Raw genomic sequence first — 22034 nt, 5'->3', positions numbered from 1 at the left:
GCAGTGAAAGTGGGAATATTGGGTGGCAGGCTTGCTGGGATGGCTGTTTCTCCATTTACCATCATTTATGAATGTCAGGGATATAAAGGGATTTTTTCAGAGTCGGTACAGTGACCCGTAGCTCTGGCGGCAACTGCCGTTACTTCATCCTTTTTCCCTTTGTGATGTAGTTGGGATACCAGTCTTTTCAGGGGTCCTTGTATGATAGGAAAAGTTTGTAGGGTTTACAGTTTGTCCTTTTAGACTTAAATGGCTAAAAATTGCCTTTTTAAACCTTTTCCTGTTCCTGAAGAGTGTGTTTTTATGCAGGAAAGAGAGGTTGATTTCCTTTGTTGCGGCAGTATAGTGGAGTGTCAGGTATGTTAATCTCGAAGCATCAAGTGGGGACGATGCTTCACCCCTTTTGCTAAGTAGTGCGATGCATTTACTTACCTGATCTCCGTTCTATAGCCGCATAGCTTCGATTCCTGTCCTCCGCTGAAGTGTCTGGTATGAAAGCCGGTCCCCGTCTCCTCGCTTCTGTCAGCTCCGCCCGCCGTCCGCGTCTGGGACACTCGTGGTTGCACTGGCGGTGATGATGACGTCAACACGTTTCGCTTCCAAGTGGCTTAGCTTCGTCTGGACGTCCAAAGGCAAACTGAAGCACCCTGCAATCCTCGGCGGTGGAAGATGCGCCAAAAAAATTTGAAAGGTGTATCTCACACGTACCGATACAGACTATGCCGCAATTTAATTTTTTTCACCCCAAAAGGGTGTATATTGAATAGCGGAATAGAAAAAGTATATAAAACTGTGTATCTCACACGTACAAACACAGACTAGGCCCCGATTACAATTTTTTTTTACCCTAAAGGCAGGATGAGGATGAGGAGTAGGAGGAGTCCGGAACAGGAGGCAAACTGAAGCACTCTGCAATCCTCGGCGGTGGAAGATGCGCCCCAAAAATTTGAAAGGTGTATCTCACATGTACCGATACAGACTATGCCGCAATTTAATTATTTTTACCCAAAAGGGTGTAGATTGAATAGCGGAATAGAAAATATGATATAAAAAGGTGTATCTCACACGTACAAACACAGACTAGGCCCCGATTACAATTTTTTGTACCCTAAAGGCAGGATGAGGATGAGGAGTAGGAGGAGTTCGGAACAGGAGGCAAACTGAAGCGCCCTGCAATCCTCGGCGGTGGAAGATGCGCCCAAAAAATTTGAAAGGTGTATCTCACACGTACCGATACAGACTATGCCGCAATTTTATTTTTTTCACCCCAAAAGGGTGTATATTGAATAGCAGAATAGAAAATAGTATATAAAATTGGTGATTTTTTAATAGCACATGTGAACACAGCAGTGTCTTATGTTTTATGTCACGGTCAGCAGCAGGCTATGAAGGGGGGAAAAAAAATCCCCTTTAAATTTGTAATTTTTAAATAGCAGATTACTACAGACTATGCCGCAATTTAATTTTTTTTTACCCCAAAAGGGTGTATATTGAATAGCGGAATAGAAAATATGATATAAAATGGTGTATCTCACACATACAAACCCAGACTAGGCCCCGATTACAATCTTTTGTACCCTAAAGGCAGGATGAGGATGAGGAGTAGGAGGAGTTCGGAACAGGAGGCAAACTGAAGCGCCCTGCAATCCTCGGCAGTGGAAGATGCGCCCAAAAAATTTGAAAGGTGTATCTCACACGTACCGATACAGACTATGCCACAATTTAATTTTTTTCACCCCAAAAGGGTGTATATTGAATAGCGGAATAGAAAATAGTATATAAAATTGGTGATTTTTTAATAGCACATGTGAACACAGCAGTGTCTTATGTTTTTTGTCATGGTCAGAAGCAGGCTATGAAGGGAAAAAAAAAATCCCCTTTAAATTTGTAATTTTTAAATAGCAGATTACTACAGACTATGCCGCAATTTAATTTTTTTTTACCCCAAAAGGGTGTAGATTGAATAGCGGAATAGAAAATATGATATAAAATGGTGTATCTCACACGTACAAACCCAGACTAGGCCCCGATTACAATTTTTTGTATCCTAAAGGCAGGATGAGGATGAGGAGTAGGAGTTCGGAACAGGAGGCAAACTGAAGCGCCCTGCAATCCTCGGCGGTGGAAGATGCGCCCAAAAAATTTGAAAGGTGTATCTCACACGTACCGATACAGACTATGCCACAATTTAATTTTTTTCACCCCAAAAGGGTGTATATTGAATAGCAGAATAGAAAATAGTATATAAAATTGGTGATTTTTTAATAGCACATGTGAACACAGCAGTGTCTTATGTTTTATGTCACGGTCAGCAGCAGGCTATGAAGGGAAAAAAAAAATTCCCCTTTAACTTTGTAATTTTTAAATAGCCGATTAGAACAGCAATCTGTAGTAAAATATAGCTGAACTCTGCTCACAACAGACTGATAAAAATATATTTATTTCTCCCTCCTCCTCCTCCTCAGTGGGCTCAAGTGAGGGCAAAAAGATTGTTCACTGCACCACCCCCCACACAGCAGAATCGATGTAGATCGCTAACGGACAATTGTTCTGTCCTGTGTCTCCTATCTGTCCCTGCCTACTCTCTCCAGCCTGTCCCTAAAATGCTCAAATATCTTTCCCTGCCTACACTCCGACCTGTCCCTGCATTCTTTTCGGGCACAATGTGTTTTTTCCCTGCCTGTCCCTAATCAGCAGCAGCCAGCTCCGTTGGGAGTGCTCTCTCCCTACACTACAGCAGACTGACGCACCGCGCTGTGTCTCTCGAGCTTATAAAGACCTGGGTCACATGCTTCAGCTGGCCTATCACAGCCATGCCATTAGTAGGCATGGTTGTGATGGCTTCTATGGCACACCAGTTAAACGCTTGTTGATTGGCTGTTGAAAGCCCGCCATTAAAAGCGCGCCATTACATACAAAACCGGAAATAAAATTACCGAACACGGATTTTAAACCCGAACATACAGTAAAGTTTTCGGGTCCGTGTCCGGGTAGCAAAAATCCAATTATCCGGTACGGACCCGAATAATACAGTCCGTGTTCGCTCAACACTAGTTGTAAACATTCTGCTGGAGAAAATGTATCTGGAATGAATTTGAGAACCCAAACCTCTAGCTCCGGCGGGGAATGCTATATTTAGTGAGACCTGCCTCTACGAATCTGCAAATCTGCGAACCTGCGATGCTCCCCAAACCCAGCACATAAAGTTCTAATGGGACGGCCTACATACAACATACCACATGGGCAGGAAAGGCAGTAAGCTACAAACATAGGTGAACAGTTGTGGAAAGCACTGAAGTGAAAGGTTCTACCCTTATGACTTAAAATATTTCTGACCATGTTGGACATGTGCACATGTCAGACATAGACATTTTTTGCATCGGAACACACCAGTTAAAGGAATGAGTGTCAACTGAATAAGTAAACAACAGGTGATCAGCGCTGCTACCTTTAAAATATAAATTCACAGTAAATGGTAATCCAGTAATCAATGACAATCGATGGATAACATAAATCAACTCCTTGTGCAATAGTGGATAGATGGTAAATAAATATATCAAAAGTGCATTGAGTCCTTCGGTGCAAATATCAAAATATTAAAACAGTCCTTAAGTGCAGGTAATCAAAGTGCTGTATTTTGATATTTGCACCAAAGGACTCTATGCACATTTGATATATTTATTTACCATCTATCCACTATTGCACAAGGAGTTGATTTATGTTATCCATCGATTGTCATTGATTACTGGATTACCATTTACTGTGAATTTATATTTTAAGGTAGCAGCGCTGATCACCTGTTGTTTACTTACCACTGTAAAGGCACTAGCACTTTATCGTTCAGCAGCAGCTACAAACACATTTATATATATACTAGCACATTATTCAAACTAGCACATTATTTATAATTTTCACCGTATACCATAAGCGCGAGGTCCTATCTCTTGTTTCCAGTGTCAACTGAATGTTTTCTGTAAAGGATCTAAAAGGTTTGATTTTGCTGGGAGCATTTTTCCCTTTTCAATTTGGTACCTTTTTTCAGCTTACTCTTTGGATGTCTTCAGGCTGACCACATAATGTGGTCTCTTCAGATCTTCTAATGGTGGGCAGTTTTTAACTACAGTATGCAGACATGACGACATTGGCACCCCTCTCTGCATTTTTCCCTTTTAATTGAAGGGTGCTGTGGTGATGCACTTTGTTCACAAGTTTGTGTCAGTCTTCCAGATACAGTAGATTGGGGCTGGCTGTCATCTAAATCAGAAGACTGAGAACATCTTGTGTGGGAGACAACTCCAGAGACGATGTGTATTTTGCAGGCTGAGCTTTTGTATTTTAAACACTGCCTGTGGGACACACAAAAAAAAGTAAAAAATTAAAATAAAAGTTGGTTGGGTTTGATGTTGAATATATGAGGCTCAAATGTGCATCATCAAAATCTCTTACGGGATCAAGAGACAATTGAGTACTGTCTGTGATACTTTTTTATTTGCACTAACATAGAATTTTTCAGAACAAGCTTTCAGGGTATGTCCCCTTCATCAAGGTCCAAGCATTATTGCTTGGACCTTGATGAAGGGGACTTACCCCATAAGCTTGTCCTGAAAAATTGTATGTTAGTGCAAATAAAAAAAGTATCACGGACAGTACTCAATTGTCTTTGTCGCAAGTGCACTAATACGACTACAATCACCTCAAGCATTACAGGATCAAATACCGGTGCTGACTTCAATTGCTTCATTTATACCCTTTGGTGCCAGGGTATCCAGGGTTAAAATCCCCTACGTTTGTTTCCTGTGGGCTTAGCCGTTGGAAGCATTCTGGAGAAAATGTATCTGGAATGAATTTGTTAACCCAAACCTTGAGCTCCTTGGAAGATTTATTTTTGTACTCTAGGAAGTGGTGGGGAATGCTATGTTTAATGAGATATGTCTCTATGAATATGCTCCCCAAACCTAGCACATAAAGTTCTAATGATACGGCCTACATACAACCACATGGGTAGGAAAGGCAGTAAGCTACAAACATAGAAGAACAATTGTGGAAAGCACTGAAGTGAAAGTTTCTACCCTTATGACTGAAACATTTCTGACAATGTTGGACATGTGCATATGTCAGACATAGAGATTTTTTGCACCAGAATATACCAAATAAAGGAATGAGTGTCAAGTGAAGTGAAAAAAGAATTCCCGGCTGTAGGCTTGGTATCATTTTTTGCTAAAAGGTTAGACTCCAGGTGGCTAAGTTCCAAATCAAAAAAACAAAGAGAAGCGGAATCTATCACTGAAGTGAAGGAAATTCCAATCAAGTCTGAAGAAGAAGCGGAAGCTTCAAAACACGTTACCATCCATCTACATGTCAGCATGCCCTCCACAGTGACATCAAGTCCAGCCCAGCACCATCTTAAGTTTCTTACTGGTTACAGCGGTGTACAGCCACTTTCCTGCTACCATCTAGTAACACATTCATTGCTCAAGGCTGCCGTGACACCATGACAGCCTGGAGAGTCCCTAAGACTGACGATTCTTACCAATTCTGCCTGTTTTACTCATTTATCTTGTGAGTTGCCATTTGTTTACTTTTATTAAATTGGTGATTTAATACTGCTCTTAGTCTGGCGCCCCTCAGTTCCTGTTTACACTTTTTGTAGCTGCTGCCTTTTAATAAACACAAAAAAGATTCGAACTCCGCTTTAAGGTTTATAAACACTTTTGGAACCTTTCTGAAAAAAAGTTCCAAAAGTAACTAATAATATGATTATAATTATACTAATTACATAAAAAGAGAGGATTTGATTGCGGACATTGGATGGATTGCCCTTGGGGGTTTTGGTGGCCCATTTAAAAATAGATGCCCGGAAAGGAGATATGGTTGGATTCCCGCTGACCAAAACTACTGAAGTTAGAGGTTTGATGTAATAGACATGTCTTTTGTCACCTTAACTATAAAACAATCCTTTTCCAGTCTGCTCTGCTGTTTGAACTGACCCTTCTACATAATATTACATAATGTTCCTGGAAACCTTAGCTTACATTGACAGATTTATTTCCATAAATCAGATTACATCCATATGGCTTCAAAAAAATTATAGATTCTTTAGATTATTTCCTTTAGTTGGATATTTTTGACACAATTCTACATAAAAGTTTGAGGATAATCAACTTCAATGATGCTAACTTTGAAGTCTAACTCTGGGTTCCAGACTCCCCCGGAATTCCCTTTCAGCAATATTTTATGTTTTTTTTTCAACTTACTCTTTGGGTGTCTTCAGGCTGACCACATAATGTGCTCTCTTCAGATCTTCTGGTGGTGGGCAGGTTTTAATTATGCAGACATGACAACATCAGCATCCCTGGTGAATGAAGGGTGCTGTGGTGATGCACTTCATTCACAAGTTTGTATCAGTCTTCCAGATAGATGGGGGCTGGGTGTCATCTAAATCAAAAGACTGAGAACATCTTGTGTGGGGGACAACTCCAGGGAACAGGTGTGTATTGCAGGCTGAGCCTTTGTATTTTAAACACTGCCTATGGGACACATAAAACAATTAAAAATAAAATAGAAGTTGGTTGGGTTTGATGTTGAATATATGTGGCTTAAATGTGCATCATCAAAAAATCTCTACATAGAATTAAACCTGAGAATTTTTATCTGCTGACATATCGGTAAATATGGTTTCATTTCCATGTGCATTATTTAGGTATGTATTTTATTGTAAAAGCTAAACAAATTCATTTTTTTTTTCTTGTATCAGCTGCAACTGCTGCTCCAGATAATTCAGTGTGCGGTTCCCCCTTGGTGTCCAGTCGAATAGTTGGTGGTACAAATTCCTTGGATGGGGAGTGGCCCTGGCAGGTCGCTGTTAAATATACAGAATTAAATAAAGAATATTTATGTGGAGGCTCCCTCATCTCACAGGAGTGGGTTATGACGGCAGCGCATTGCATCCACTAGTGAGTATGACATGTTACCTTTATATACCAATTCCTCTATCAGGCGCCAATCATTTTTGCTATTGGAAAAATGTTTCTAAAAAGTAGTCATGGACATCTTTTTTGATCCAGTGTTCATCTTTTATAATGTGTCCACTTTAAAACTGTCAAGCGTGCATCATTGATTGGTTTACATCACCAAAGAGCCCCTGTATGGGTGCTAATATTGGGCCCCTCATTCAGCTATTGAGTTCATAGGTAGAGTTGAGCGGACACCTGGATGTTCGGGTTCGACGGGTTCGGCCAAACTTCGCAAAAAAGTTTGAGTTCGGGACCCGAACTTGACCCGAATTTGACCCTGAACCCAAACCCCATTGAAGTCAAATGGGACCTGAACTTTTGAGCACTAAAATGGCTCTAAAAAAGTAATGAAAATGCCTAGAGGGATGAAAATTGCAACAAAATGTTGTTAAGAGCATGGTAAGTGTTCTGCAAACAAATGTGAATAGGGAAATAACTTAAAATAACATAAAATAAAAAAAATAATAATCTTGATGTAGGAGGACGAGGTCCATATGGAGTAGGAGGTTGAGGTGGTGGTGGATGTGGCGGTGTAGGTGGAAGCGGCGGCGGTGGAGAAGGATGAGGTAGCCAACACTGGTTTTTGTTTTTAATTTAATTTTTTTTAAATTAGGGTACACTCCAAAAGAGTGAGAAAGATCAAAAATACAACAAAAGCTGTGTAAGGCCAGTATACATGTCTATTCTGCACAAGGTATGGACACGTCCTGTGGGATCCATGCCTAGTTCATTTTAATGAACGTGAGCTTGTCCACATTGGCTCTGGACAGGCGGCAGCACTTGTCTGTGATAATGCCCCCCTGCCGTGCTAAATACACGTTCAGATAATACACTGGCTGCAGGGCAGGCCAGCACCTCCAAGGCGTAAAGGGCAAGCTCAGGCCATGTGCCCAATTTGGAGACCCAGAAGTTGAAGGGGGCAGACCTGTCATTCAGTACGTCTAGGCGTGTGTACACATATTGCTCCACCATGTTGGTGAAATGCTGCCTCCTGCTAAGACGTTCCATATCAGCTGGTGGTGCTGGTTGTTGCGGCGTGTTGACAAAGCTTTTCCACATTTCGGCCATGCTAACCCTGCCTTCTGAGGTGCTGGCGGTGCCCCGGCTGCGTTGGCTACCTCTTCCTCCTCCTCTGCCTTCGCTTTGTACTTCCACTGTGCCCCCGTTGTCAGGTGGGAATGCCACCAGCAGCGCGTCTACCAGCGTGCACCTATACTCATGCATCTTACGATCACGCTCCAGTGAGGGAATTAAGGATGGTACATTGTCCTTGTAAGGGGGATCCAGCAGCGTAATCACTCATGTGTGCCAGGCTGCCCAGAGGCAACAAAAAGCTGTCCTCTGTGGGAGGTGTATAGTCTGTGTCCTCTATATCCCCCCAGCCATGCACCAGTGATGGCCATTTACTGGTCTGGGTGCCACCCTGCTGTGAACATGGTTCCTCCTCCTCCATCTCCTTATCCTCCACCTCGTCATCCTCCAGAACTGTTCCCTTGCTGGACAATTGTGTACCTGGTGTTTGTGGGGGCAGGAACCCACCCTTGGAGCCACTTGTGAATGACTGCCCTGAAAGCCTTAGAAATTATCCCTCTTCCTCCTCCTCCTCCTCCTGTGCCACATCCTCTTCCATCATCGCCCGAATCATTTTTTCAAGGAGGCATAGAAGTGGGATAGTAACGCTGAGAACGGTGTCATCGGCACCGGCCATATTGATGGAGTACTCGAAACAGCGCAACAAGGCACACAGGTCTCGCATGGGCCTCAGACTGCTTGGCTGATTTGCAAGGGGGTGAGGTGAAAGACCGATGGACATCGGCTGCAGGTGCCAACTCTGATCTTTCAGCAGGAGACTGGGTGGGAGACAATGTGACGGCACTGGAGGTACTGTCAGCAACCAGATTCTACTATTACGCCTGTACTTGTTCTGGTCTCAACATTCGTAGAGCCCCATTAGGCCCGACCAAATACTGCTGCAGGTTCTGTCACCTACTCGCACCTGAGGAAGGTGTTTCACTTGTGCGTGTAGCTGGCACAGATCGACCAAGTCTTCTCCTTGCAACAGGAGCTCCACCAGCAGCACCACGACCGGGGTCATGTCCCTTATTTGACATTCTCCTCATATTTCTCAAATTTAGGATCTTGCCCTAAATTAGTGTTTTTTGAGTAGAAAAATAGAACAGTATCTAAAGGGTGTATCTCACAGTAACATATGCAGCAAACGCTGCAAAATTATTTTTTTGCCCTAAATGGGTGTTTTTTCAATAGCAGAATAGAACAACAGTATGTTGTGTATTTTGCCCAGAAAGGGTGTTTTTTTACGAACACAATATGACAGCAGTATATAATGCTTGAATTCTACACGTACAGATGCAGCAAGCAAGGGCTATAAAATTGTGGATTTTAGCCCAAAAAGAGTGTTTTTAAAAACCCAGAAAATTATAGCTATATATAGCTTTAAATGCGCATTGAATAATGCGGCAGAGGCCCAAGATGGAGGGTGATGCCAAAAATTGGTGTTTTTTTAAACCCTAAAATTATTGCAGTATTACAAGCTTGTTTTTATCACACATGCAGCAAGCAAGGGCTGTAAAACTGTGTATTTTGCCCAAAAAGGGTGTTTTTTTACTAACACAGTAGGACAGCAGCTTGAATTCTACACGTACAGATGCAGCAAGCAAGGGCTATAAAATTGTGGATTTTAGCCCAAAAAGGGTGTTTTTAAAAACCCAGAAAATTATAGCTATATATAGCTTTAAATGCACACTGAATATGCTGGTGCACTGAGCTTGCATAAAACCCCCCACCCCCCCCACCGCCCACCTAACTAACAGACGGATAAAAGTATTTTTTTTGTCACTGGGATCAGGGCAGGGTAAAAAGATTGTGCACTGCACCCACACAACAAAATCTATGTAGCTCGCTGAGTTGAAATTCTGATTAAAGAATAAAGATTCTGTTCTCCTCCTATATTCTCTCCCTCAAAGCAGCAGCAGTGCCTAGTACACAACAAAATCTATGTAGAATGATCGCTGAGTTGAAGTTCTGATTAAACATTCAATTTCTGTCCTACTCCTATTCTCTCCCTCAAAGCAGCAGCCGCAGCCTTTTCCTACACTAGATAGAGCAGAGTGACGTGCGGCGCTACGTGACTCCAGCTTATATAGCTTATATATAGATATATGGTCAGTGTCATCGGCTCTGTGATGTCCTGGGTGGGGAAATACATTGAATCTTTCCTGCAGTCTTTGGTTCAAAACATTCCATCTTTCATTAAAGACACTAGCCATGTGATCAACATTCTTTCCAACATAACCCCTATTGTCACGGGGTAACGTGGCAGAGCCTGACGTAAGAGGAGTGGCTTACCGGGTAACTGGCGTGGCACAGGTTCACCAGAGGCGCGGAGTCTAAGTGTAAGCCGGTCTTCACCAGGGCCCCAGAAGGTGGGGATGGATTTGGCTGCTTGCTAACACCAGGTCGCGGCCCCCCGGATTCCCTGGGAGAGCCAGGAACAGATCCAGGACCAATAGCCGGTAGCAGGTAAACAGATCAGGACGAGACAGGAGGATAGTCAGGACAAGCCAAGGTCAGGGCGGGCAGCAGGTAATCAGAATCCAAAGACAAGCCGGGTCAGGTAAACAGGAACAGCAGATATAACAGGCACAGGATACAGGAGAGCTGAAGACAACACAGCAAAGTGCAGTGCTGCTGGGCTGTTTAAATAAGGCAGCCTGTTTGCCAATTACAGCAATTAGTCTGCTCTAGGTTAACCCTTTAGGAGACTCATGACAGCACATCAGTGTGCTCAGGAAGCATTCCTAACAGCGCCTGCGCAGGGTATTGAGTCTCTGACATTGCCCCCCCCTTAAGGGCAACCTCCGGGTGCCCAAAAGGTTCCTTTTGTGGGGATGGTTGCGGAAGAAATTCCGGATTAAGTCCTGGGCATGGAAATTCTGTACCGGTTCCCAGGAATTTTCTTCGGGGCCGTAGCCCCTCCACTTAACCAGGTATTGTAGCTGGTTCCTCCGCCTTCTGCAGTCTAGGATGGCCTCCACCTCAAATTCTTCGTCCCCGTTGATGGTGACAGGAGCAGGTGGTTCCGAACTTCTACCAGGAAAGGAGTCAGGTACTGCAGGTTTCAAGAGTGAAACGTGGAAGACTGGATGGATCTTGAGGGAAACGGGAAGCGTCAATTCGTAAGATACCTCATTTAATTTTCTCCTCACAGGGAATGGGCCAATAAACTTGGGTGCCAGTTTTTTGGAAGGGCATGCCAATCGGAGATTGGTGGTGGCTAACCATACCAGGTTGCCGGGCTGGAGAACCAACTCACCTCTCCTTCTTTTGTCAAAGAACTCTTTATTGGAGGTCTGAGCCTTGGTCATGGCATCCTGTAAGATTTTGTTGTTCTCCTTAAGGAACTCCAAGATATCCCGGACTGCTGGCACTGTAGATTCAGGAATAAAGCAGGGCAAGAAAGATGGGTGAAACCCGTAGTTGGCATAGAATGGGGACTGACCTGTAGCCGAGTGTTTGGCGTTATTGTATGCGAACTCTGCTGATGGAAGTAGCGAGACCCAGTTATCTTGAACAAAGGTGGTGAAGCATCGGATATATTGCTCGAGGGTCTGGTTGGTCCTCTCAGTCTGCCCGTTAGTCTGGGGATGGTATGCGGAGTAGTGATGTCGGGAACCTAAAATTCGCGGTTCGCGAACGGCGAACGCGAACATCGGCAAATGTTCGCGAACCGGCGAACCGGGCGAACCGCCATAGACTTCAATAGGCAGGCGAATTTTAAAACACACAGGGACTCTTTCTGGCCACAATAGTGATGGAAAAGTTGTTTCAAGGGGACTAACACCTGGACTGTGGCATGCCGGAGAGGGATCACGCAAAAAAAAGTTCTTAAAAATTATAATTTTTTGATAGAGAGCGAATTATTGGAAAAATTAAAAAAAAATAAAAATTAAAAATTTCTTTGGATTTAGCATCTGGGGGGTCTAAAAAGTGTACCTGTGAAGTTTCAGCTCTGTAGCATGTCCAGAACCCCTAAAAAACAGCATTTTTCTTACATTTTCAGGAATATGGCTTCTCTGCGGCTGGCTTTTTCTCTTGCAGGCATTTAGCGGGCATTTTTTTAGGCAGGCATGTCATTTTTTGTATTTAATGTCTGGGGGGTCACAAAAGTGTACCTGTCAAGTTTCAGCTCTGTAGCATGTCCAGAACCCCTAAAAAACAGCATTTTTCTTATATTTTCAGGAATATGGCTTCTCTGCGGCTGGCTTTTTCTCTTGCAGGCATTTAGCGGGCATTTTTTTAGGCAGGCATGTCATTTTTTGTATTTAGTGTCTGGGGGGTCTAAAAAGTGTACCTGTCAAGTTTCAGCTCTGTAGCATGTCCAGAACCCCTAAAAAACAGCATTTTTCTTATATTTTCAGGAATACGGCTTCTCTGCGGCTGTCTTTTTCTCTTGCAGGCATTTATCGGGCATTTTTTTAGGCAGGCATGTCATTTTTTGTATTTAGTGTCTGGGGGGTCACAAAAGTGTACCTGTCAAGTTTCAGCTCTGTAGCATGTCCAGAACCCCTAAAAAACAGCATTTTTCTTATATTTTCAGGAATACGGCTTCTCTGCGGCTGTCTTTTTCTCTTGCAGGCATTTATCGGGCATTTTTTTAGGCAGGCATGTCATTTTTTGTATTTAGTGTCTGGGGGGTCTAAAAAGTGTACCTGTCAATTTTCAGCTCTGTAGCATGTCCAGAACCCCTAAAAAACAGCATTTTTCTTATATTTTCAGGAATATGGCTTCTCTGCGGCTGGCTTTTTCTCTTGCAGGCATTTAGCGGGCATTTTTTTAGGCAGGCATGTCATTTTTTGTATTTAATGTCTGGGGGGTCACAAAAGTGTACCTGTCAAGTTTCAGCTCTGTAGCATGTCCAGAACCCCTAAAAAACAGCATTTTTCTTATATTTTCAGGAATATGGCTTCTCTGCGGCTGGCTTTTTCTCTTGCAGGCATTTATCGGGCATTTTTTTAGGCAGGCATGTCATTTTTTGTATTTAGTGTCTGGGGGGTCACAAAAGTGTACCTGTCAAGTTTCAGCTCTGTAGCATGTCCAGAACCCCTAAAAAACAGCATTTTTCTTATATTTTCAGGAATACGGCTTCTCTGCGGCTGGCTTTTTCTCTTGCAGGCATTTATCGGGCATTTTTTTAGGCAGGCATGTCATTTTTTGTATTTAGTGTCTGGGGGGTCACAAAAGTGTACCTGTCAAGTTTCAGCTCTGTAGCATGTCCAGAACCCCTAAAAAACAGCATTTTTCTTATATTTTCAGGAATACGGCTTCTCTGCGGCTGTCTTTTTCTCTTGCAGGCATTTATCGGGCATTTTTTTAGGCAGGCATGTCATTTTTTGTATTTAGTGTCTGGGGGGTCACAAAAGTGTACCTGTCAATTTTCAGCTCTGTAGCATGTCCAGAACCCCTAAAAAACAGCATTTTTCTTATATTTTCAGGAATATGGCTTCTCTGCGGCTGGCTTTTTCTCTTGCAGGCATTTAGCGGGCATTTTTTTAGGCAGGCATGTCATTTTTTGTATTTAATGTCTGGGGGGTCACAAAAGTGTACCTGTCAAGTTTCAGCTCTGTAGCATGTCCAGAACCCCTAAAAAACAGCATTTTTCTTATATTTTCAGGAATATGGCTTCTCTGCGGCTGGCTTTTTCTCTTGCAGGCATTTAGCGGGCATTTTTTTAGGCAGGCATGTCATTTTTTGTATTTAGTGTCTGGGGGGTCTAAAAAGTGTACCTGTCAAGTTTCAGCTCTGTAGCATGTCCAGAACCCCTAAAAAACAGCATTTTTCTTATATTTTCAGGAATATGGCTTCTCTGCGGCTGGCTTTTTCTCTTGCAGGCATTTAGCGGGCATTTTTTTAGGCAGGCATGTCATTTTTTGTATTTAATGTCTGGGGGGTCACAAAAGTGTACCTGTCAAGTTTCAGCTCTGTAGCATGTCCAGAACCCCTAAAAAACAGCATTTTTCTTATATTTTCAGGAATATGGCTTCTCTGCGGCTGGCTTTTTCTCTTGCAGGCATTTAGCGGGCATTTTTTTAGGCAGGCATGTCATTTTTTGTATTTAGTGTCTGGGGGGTCTAAAAAGTGTACCTGTCAAGTTTCAGCTCTGTAGCATGTCCAGAACCCCTAAAAAACAGCATTTTTCTTATATTTTCAGGAATACGGCTTCTCTGCGGCTGTCTTTTTCTCTTGCAGGCATTTATCGGGCATTTTTTTAGGCAGGCATGTCATTTTTTGTATTTAGTGTCTGGGGGGTCACAAAAGTGTACCTGTCAAGTTTCAGCTCTGTAGCATGTCCAGAACCCCTAAAAAACAGCATTTTTCTTATATTTTCAGGAATACGGCTTCTCTGCGGCTGTCTTTTTCTCTTGCAGGCATTTATCGGGCATTTTTTTAGGCAGGTATGTCATTTTTTGTATTTAGTGTCTGGGGGGTCTAAAAAGTGTACCTGTCAAGTTTCAGCTCTGTAGCATGTCCAGAACCCCTAAAAAACAGCATTTTTCTTATATTTTCAGGAATACGGCTTCTCTGCGGCTGGCTTTTTCTCTTGCAGGCATTTATCGGGCATTTTTTTAGGCAGGCATGTCATTTTTTGTATTTAGTGTCTGGGGGGTCACAAAAGTGTACCTGTCAAGTTTCAGCTCTGTAGCATGTCCAGAACCCCTAAAAAACAGCATTTTTCTTATATTTTCAGGAATACGGCTTCTCTGCGGCTGTCTTTTTCTCTTGCAGGCATTTATCGGGCATTTTTTTAGGCAGGCATGTCATTTTTTGTATTTAGTGTCTGGGGGGTCTAAAAAGTGTACCTGTCAAGTTTCAGCTCTGTAGCATGTCCAGAACCCCTAAAAAACAGCATTTTTCTTATATTTTCAGGAATACGGCTTCTCTGCGGCTGTCTTTTTCTCTTGCAGGCATTTATCTGGCATTTTTTTAGGCAGGCATGTCATTTTTTGTATTTAGTGTCTGGGGGGTCACAAAAGTGTACCTGTCAAGTTTCAGCTCTGTAGCATGTCCAGAACCCCTAAAAAACAGCATTTTTCTTATATTTTCAGGAATACGGCTTCTCTGCGGCTGGCTTTTTCTCTTGCAGGCATTTATCGGGCATTTTTTTAGGCAGGCATGTCATTTTTTGTATTTAGTGTCTGGGGGGTCACAAAAGTGTACCTGTCAAGTTTCAGCTCTGTAGCATGTCCAGAACCCCTAAAAAACAGCATTTTTCTTATATTTTCAGGAATACGGCTTCTCTGCGGCTGTCTTTTTCTCTTGCAGGCATTTATCGGGCATTTTTTTTAGGCAGGCATGTCATTTTTTGTATTTAGTGTCTGGGGGGTCTAAAAAGTGTACCTGTCAAGTTTCAGCTCTGTAGTATGTCCACAACCCAAAAAAAACAGCATTTTTCTTATGATTTTTAGTAGAAAACTAATGCAGTGTCTTTCCAGCTGTCTTTTTTTCTTTCTGGCAAGCTGAAATATGATGTGCCAAGGCAAACATGCCTATCAGTTGAGCTATGACACAGACAACACTGCACACATGGGGAAATATGTAAAACAAAAAACAGGAAAAGGAAATTAGGTGACGGTCACAAAACATGATATTGTGATTGGCCAAATAAAAAGTCACCTCGCGATGAGGTCGCGCCAAAGTCGCGCTAAGTCGCGCCAAAGTCGCACTGGAAGCGACGCTACTTTAGTGGTAGCGGCAGTGTAAACCAGCACTAAAACATCCAGTGTGTGAATACGATCAGGTATGATGTTTTATCGGTCAAGTAGTGTAAGGGTTACGCCCGTCGCCCGCTTCACAGTGACAGACCAAACTCTGACAGACCAAACTCCCCGTTTAACAGTCAGTCAGTCCATTTGCACAACCGCAGACTCCCAATTTGCACAAGGTTGGATACCAAGCTAGCCATGTCCCGTTCCTTGTCCTCACTGACATCATTGAAGGTCTCTTCCTCCACCCAGCCACATACAACACCAAGGGTCCCCGAAAGGTGAGAACAAGCCCCCTGGGACGCCTGCTGTGGCTGGTATTCCACCTCCTCAAAGCCACCTTCCTCCTCTGACTTCTCTTCTTCAGACTCCTCTCTCTGCGTTGCCACAGGTCCAGCAATTGACAACGACAAGGCTGCTTCTGGTGGTGATGAGGACCACAACTCTTCCTCTTCATGCTCATCTACAGCCTGATCCAGTACTCTTCGCAGGGCACGCTCCAGAAAAAACGCATATGGGATGAGGTCGATGATGTTGCCTTGGGTTCGACTGACCACCAGGGTTGTCATCTCCGCAAAAGGACGCATGAGCCTACAGCCATTGTTCATGAGCATTCAGTAACGCGGCCAAAAAATACCCAGCTCCGCAGAAAGAATGAAAGAAAATGAATGTTTTTTTTTATGAAAAATTATCCTGCGGATCGCTTTTGGTCTGTACACAATGAAGCAACGACCTTATCATCTGGGGTGTGCCAACACAATCCTAGAGGTGATCGCTTCATTGTGATACGCAAGCCCCTTCACCACGACAAGGTAACGATCACGAAGGGGAATTGACACATGTATGTGCCTTTTTTTTTGTTTTTTGTTTTTTTGCAGCCACAGTGTAGCACCAGAGGCCAGAAAAATTAGGCATGTACACATGCATGAAAAAGTAGGTATTGTTTCTGCTGTAGCAGCGGCCTGAAAAATTGAGGTTTTAAGGCAGAAAGTGCACTAAAACATTGCTGCTTGAACCGTAGTTGGTGGCGGAGACGTCACGTAAGTCATCCGGCATGCAGAGAATGATTATATACAGCAGCGTGTGGACCATTTTTAGGCCAAGGCATCTCAGTCATCACCAGGCCTTTTTTAGTCAAATGCATCCCCCACTGTCAGTCCCTTCGGGATCCATGCCTCATTCATCTTAATAAACGTGAGGTAATCAAGACTTTTTTGACCTAGGCGACTTCTCTTCTCAGTGACAATACCTCCTGCTGCGCTGAAGGTCCTTTCTGACAGCACACTTGAAGCGGGGCAGGCCAGAAGTTCAATGGCAAACTGGGATAGCTCAGGCCACAGGTCAAGCCTGCACACCCAGTAGTCAAGGGGTTCATCGCTCCTCAGAGTGTCGATATCTGCAGTTAAGGCAAGGTAGTCTGCTACCTGTCGGTCGAGTCGTTCTCTGAGGGTGGACCCCGAAGGGCTGTGGCGATGCATAGGACTAAAAAAGCTCCGCATGTCCTCCATCAACAAGACGTCTGTAAAGCGTCCTGTCCTTGCCGGCGTGGTTGTGGTGGTAGGAGGAGGATTACTTTCACCTCTTCCCCTGTTGGATTCCCGTTGTGCTGTGACATCACCCTTATACGCTGTGTAGAGCATAGTTTTTAACTTATTTTGTAGCTGCTGCATCCTTTGCGACTGCCGGTAATTGGGTAACATGTCACAGACTTTCTGCTTATACCGGGGGTCTAGTAGCGTGGCCACCCAGTACAGGTCGTTCTCCTTCAGCCTTTTTATACGAGGGTCTCTCAACAGGCATGACAGCATGAAAGACCCCATTTGCACAAGGTTGGATGCCGAGCTACTCATGTCCAATTCCTCGTCCTCACTGATGTCATTGAAGGTGTGTTCTTCCCCCCAGCCACGTACAACACCACGGGTACCAGATAGGTGACAACGAGCACCCTGGGATGCCTGCTGTGGTTGGTGTTCCTCCTCCTCAAAGCCACATTCCTCCTCTGACTCCTCTTCCTCACACTCCTCTTCCAGTGTTGCCGCAGGTCCAGCAATCGATGGTAAGGCTGTTTCTGGTGGTGGTGATGGTGACCACAACTCTTCCTCTTCCTCTTCACGCTCATCTACGGCCTGATCCAGCACTCTTCGCAGGGCACGCTCCAGGAAAAAAACATATGGGATGATGTCGCTGATGGTGCCTTCAGTGCGACTCACTAGGTTTGTCACCTCCTCAAAAGGACGCATGAGCCTACAGGCATTGCGCATGAGCGTCCAGTAGCGTGGCAAAAAAATACCCAGCTCCGCAGAGGCTGTCCTAGCACCCCGGTCATACAAATACTCGTTGACCGCTTTTTCTTGTTGGAGCAGGCGGTCGAACATTAGCAGTGTTGAATTCCAACGTGTCGGGCTGTCGCAAATCAAGCGCCTCACTGGCATGTTGTTTCGCCGCTGAATATCTGCAAAGTGCGCCATGGCCGTGTAGGAACGCCTGAAATGGCCACACACCTTCCTGGCCTGCTTGAGGACGTCCTGTAAGCCTGGGTACTTCTGCACAAAACGTTGCACAATCAGATTCAACACATGTGCCATGCACGGCACATGTGTCAACTTGCCCAAATTCAATGCCGCCAACAAATTGCTCCCGTTGTCACACACCACTTTGCCGATCTCCAGTTGGTGCGGGGTCAGCCACTGATCCACCTGTGCATTCAGGGCGGACAGTAGTGCTCTTCCGGTGTGACTCTCTGCTTTCAGGCAAGTCAACCCCAAGACAGCGTAACACTGTCGTATCCGGCATGTGGAATAGCCCCTGGGGAGCTGGGGGGTGCAGTTGGTGTGGAGCAAGACGCAACAGCAGAAGAGGACTCAGCCGAGGAGGTTAGCAAAGAGGATGGAGTAGGAGAAGTAGAGGAGGTGGCAGCAGGCCTGCCTGCAAGTCGTGGTGGTGTCACCAACTCCTCTGCAGCAGAGCCACGCATTCCATGCTTGGCAGCCGCCAGCAGGTTTACCCAATGCGCAGTGTACGTTATATACCTGCCCTGACCGTGCTTTGCAGACCAGCTATCAGTGGTCAGATGGACCCTTGCCCCAACACTGTGTGCCAGACGTGACATGATTTCCTTTTCCACAATAGAGTACAGGTTGGGGATTGCCTTTTGTGAAAAATAATTTCGGCCGGGTACCTTCCACTGCGGTGTCCCAATAGCGACAAATTTTTTGAAGGCCTCAGACTCCACCAGCTTGTATGGTAAAAGCTGGCGGGCTAAGAGTTCCGACAAGCCAGCTGTCAGACGCCGGGCAAGGGGGTGACTCTGCGAGATTGGCTTTTTGCGCTCAAACATTTCCTTCACAGACACCTGACTGTGGGCAGGTGACGAGCAGGAACTGCTGAAGGTGAGAGGCGGAGGGGCGGGTTGTTGATAGGGGGCATGGAGGACAGCAGTGGTTGACGTGGCTGAAGATGCTGGACCAGGAGGAGGATGGTGGCTTTCAGTTTGTGTGCTGCTTTTACTCATGTGTTGATCCCATAGGCGTTTGTGATGTGAGATCATGTGCCTTCGCAAAGCAGTTGTACCTAGGTGGGTGTTGGACTTCCCACGACTCAGTTTCTTTTGGCACAGGTTACAAATGGCATCGCTGATATCAGAGGCAGACACACAAAAAAAATGCCACACTGCTGAGCTTTGCAAGGACGGCATTCTGGTGGTGGCAACAGCTTGCGTTGATTGGCGTGCTGTCTGGCTGACCCCGGGTGCCGAATCTACATGCTGTCTGACTGCGCCACTAGCTCCTTGCGATGACCTCCTCCCCCTGCTTCCAACTCGTCTCCTCCTCCTCTCTGTCTCCCCATCTGAACTTTCCCCCTCTTCTTCTGCTCTTCGAGCAGGCACCCAGGTGACATCCACAGACACATCGTCATCATCAGCCGCTTCACTTGACAACTCAGCAAAGGCAGCAGCAGCAGGTACAACATCATCATCATCACAATGTACGTCCATGTGTATAATGCTGCCTGACTGAGACATATCCCCGTTATCTACATCCTCTGGCACTAATAGTTGCGCATCACTTATTTCTTCAAACTGATGTGAAAATAACTCCTCTGACGGATCAAGTGAAGCGGCTGTGGTGCTAGTGTTGGTGGTTTTGCCGGCGGGCTGGCGAGTGGTAAATTGAGAGGTGCCCGAAGCTGAGCTGGAGGAGGATGGTGCATTAAGGTTCCGAGCGGAAGCTGTAGATGATTGGGTGTCCTGTGTAAGCCAGTCAACTATGGCCTCAGAATTTTTTGAGTTCAGGGTCTGTGGTGGCCTCTGAACACTGGGCATTATTCTAGGGCCTAAGGAAATCACAGCACCACGACCACGACGGCCCTTGCGGGGTGGCCTGCCTCTGCCTGTCATTTTTTTTTAATGTGTTGTTACTGTTGTACTATGAGTGCAAGCTGCTGTGCCACCTTATATATCAGTGGTGGGTGGGCAGTGGCACAGTACACTCTCTGTGGACCTGACAGCAGTCACTGGCACCCAGGCAACTGCAATTTAAAAAATATATATATTTTTTTTTACTTTGCAAGCTGCTGTGCCACCTTATATATCAGTGGTGGGTGGGCAGTGGCACAGTACACTCTCTGTGGACCTGACAGCAGTCACTGGCACCCAGACAACTGCAATTTAAAAAATATATATATATTTTTTTACTTTGCAAGCTGCTGTGCCACCTTATATATCAGTGGTGGGTGTGCAGTGGCACAGTACACTCTCTGTGGACCTGACAGCAGTCACTGGCACCCAGGCAACTGCAATTTAAAAAAATATATATATATTTTTTACTTTGCAAGCTGCTGTGCCACCTTATATATCAGTGGTGGGTGGGCAGTGGCACAGTACACTCTCTGTGGACCTGACAGCAGTCACTGGCACCCAGGCAACTGCAATTTAAAAAAATATATATATTTTTTTTACTTTGCAAGCTGCTGTGCCACCTTATATATCAGTGGTGGGTGGGCAGTGGCACAGTACACTCTCTGTGGACCTGACAGCAGTCACTGGCACCCAGGCAACTGCAATTTAAAAAAATATATAATTTTTTTTTACTTTGCAAGCTGCTGTGCCACCTTATATATCAGTGGTGGGTGGGCACACAGTGGCACTGCAGTGGGCACAGTACACTCTGTGGACCTGACAGTCACTGGCAGCCCAGGCAACTGCAATAATAAAAAATATTTTTTTTTTCAATTTATTGCAACAAGATGCTGTGCCAACGTATATATATCAGTGGTGGGCAGTGCACTGCAGTGGGTACAGTGCACTCTGTGGACCTGACACAGCACTCACTGCAATTATGACAGAGGAAAAAAAAATATTTCCAGCCCTTAAAAGGGCTTTTGGGGACACTAGATAGATATAGATATATATATATATGAAGAAACAACTCAATTACCAGCCCTTAAAAGGGCTTTTGGGGACGCTAGGTATATATATATATATATATATATAAAAAAAAAAAAAAAACACAAATACCAGCCCTTAGAAGGGCTTTTTGGGGTGCTGATATTACAGCAGTAGTGGACCAAGAACACTGCAAGACCAGGAACACTGACTAACTGTCCCTAGCTTAACAGCAGCAGCAGCAGCAGCAGCAGCTCTCCCTACTCTCACTACACACACTGCTTCAGAATGATCTAAGATGGATGCTGCCCTTGCTTATTTATAGGAGGTGGGAGGGTGTGGGAGGGAGGTACGCTGATTGGCTGGAAATGTGTCTGCTGACTGTAAAGTTCAGGGTCAAAGTTTGCCTCAATGATGTCTTATGGGGGGCGGACCGAACATCGCATATGTTCGCCGGCAGCGGCGAACGCGAACATGCTAAGTTCGCCGGGAACTGTTCGCCGGCGAACAGTTCTATACATCTCTAATGCGGAGGACATTGACAGCTTGATTTTCAGTGAATCACATAACGCTCTCCAGAAGCGAGAAGTAAATTGGACACCTCTATCCGACACAATGTTCATTGGGACCCCGTGAAGTCTTACAATTTCTCTGATGAAGACCTGTGCCGTCTCAAGCGCGGAGGGTGTACCTCTTAGTGGTATGAAGTGAGCCATTTTCGACAGACGGTCTACTACCACGAAGATTGCCGAATAACCGTCTGATGGAGGAAGTTCCACAATGAAATCCATAGCAATCATCTTCCATGGTCTGTCAGGGACTGGTAGTGGTCTGAGCAGGCCCCATGCCTTATTTCGG

The 22034-nt window shown here is 44.7% G+C and overlaps 1 protein-coding gene across 1 annotated transcript in view; it reads left to right on the top strand.

Moving 5' to 3' along the window:
* Positions 1-6783: 6783 nt before the first annotated feature.
* The window catches only part of LOC309558212 (tryptase gamma-like), a gene marked incomplete at its 3' end in the record, with an annotated part of 126125 nt that continues 110874 nt past the window's right edge, over positions 6784-22034 (top strand). The window contains 1 exon segment of the mRNA XM_082261234.1: positions 6784-6953. Within this exon segment, the coding sequence (XP_082117360.1) occupies positions 6928-6953 (26 nt within the window). The 5' untranslated portion in view covers positions 6784-6927.

The sequence above is a fragment of the Pelophylax lessonae genome, assembly GCF_965119305.1.
Source record: "Pelophylax lessonae genome assembly, chromosome: 6".
Taxonomy (NCBI): domain Eukaryota; kingdom Metazoa; phylum Chordata; class Amphibia; order Anura; family Ranidae; genus Pelophylax; species Pelophylax lessonae.
Note: the sequence above shows the minus strand (reverse complement) of the source record. Positions and strands in the feature narration are given on the sequence as shown.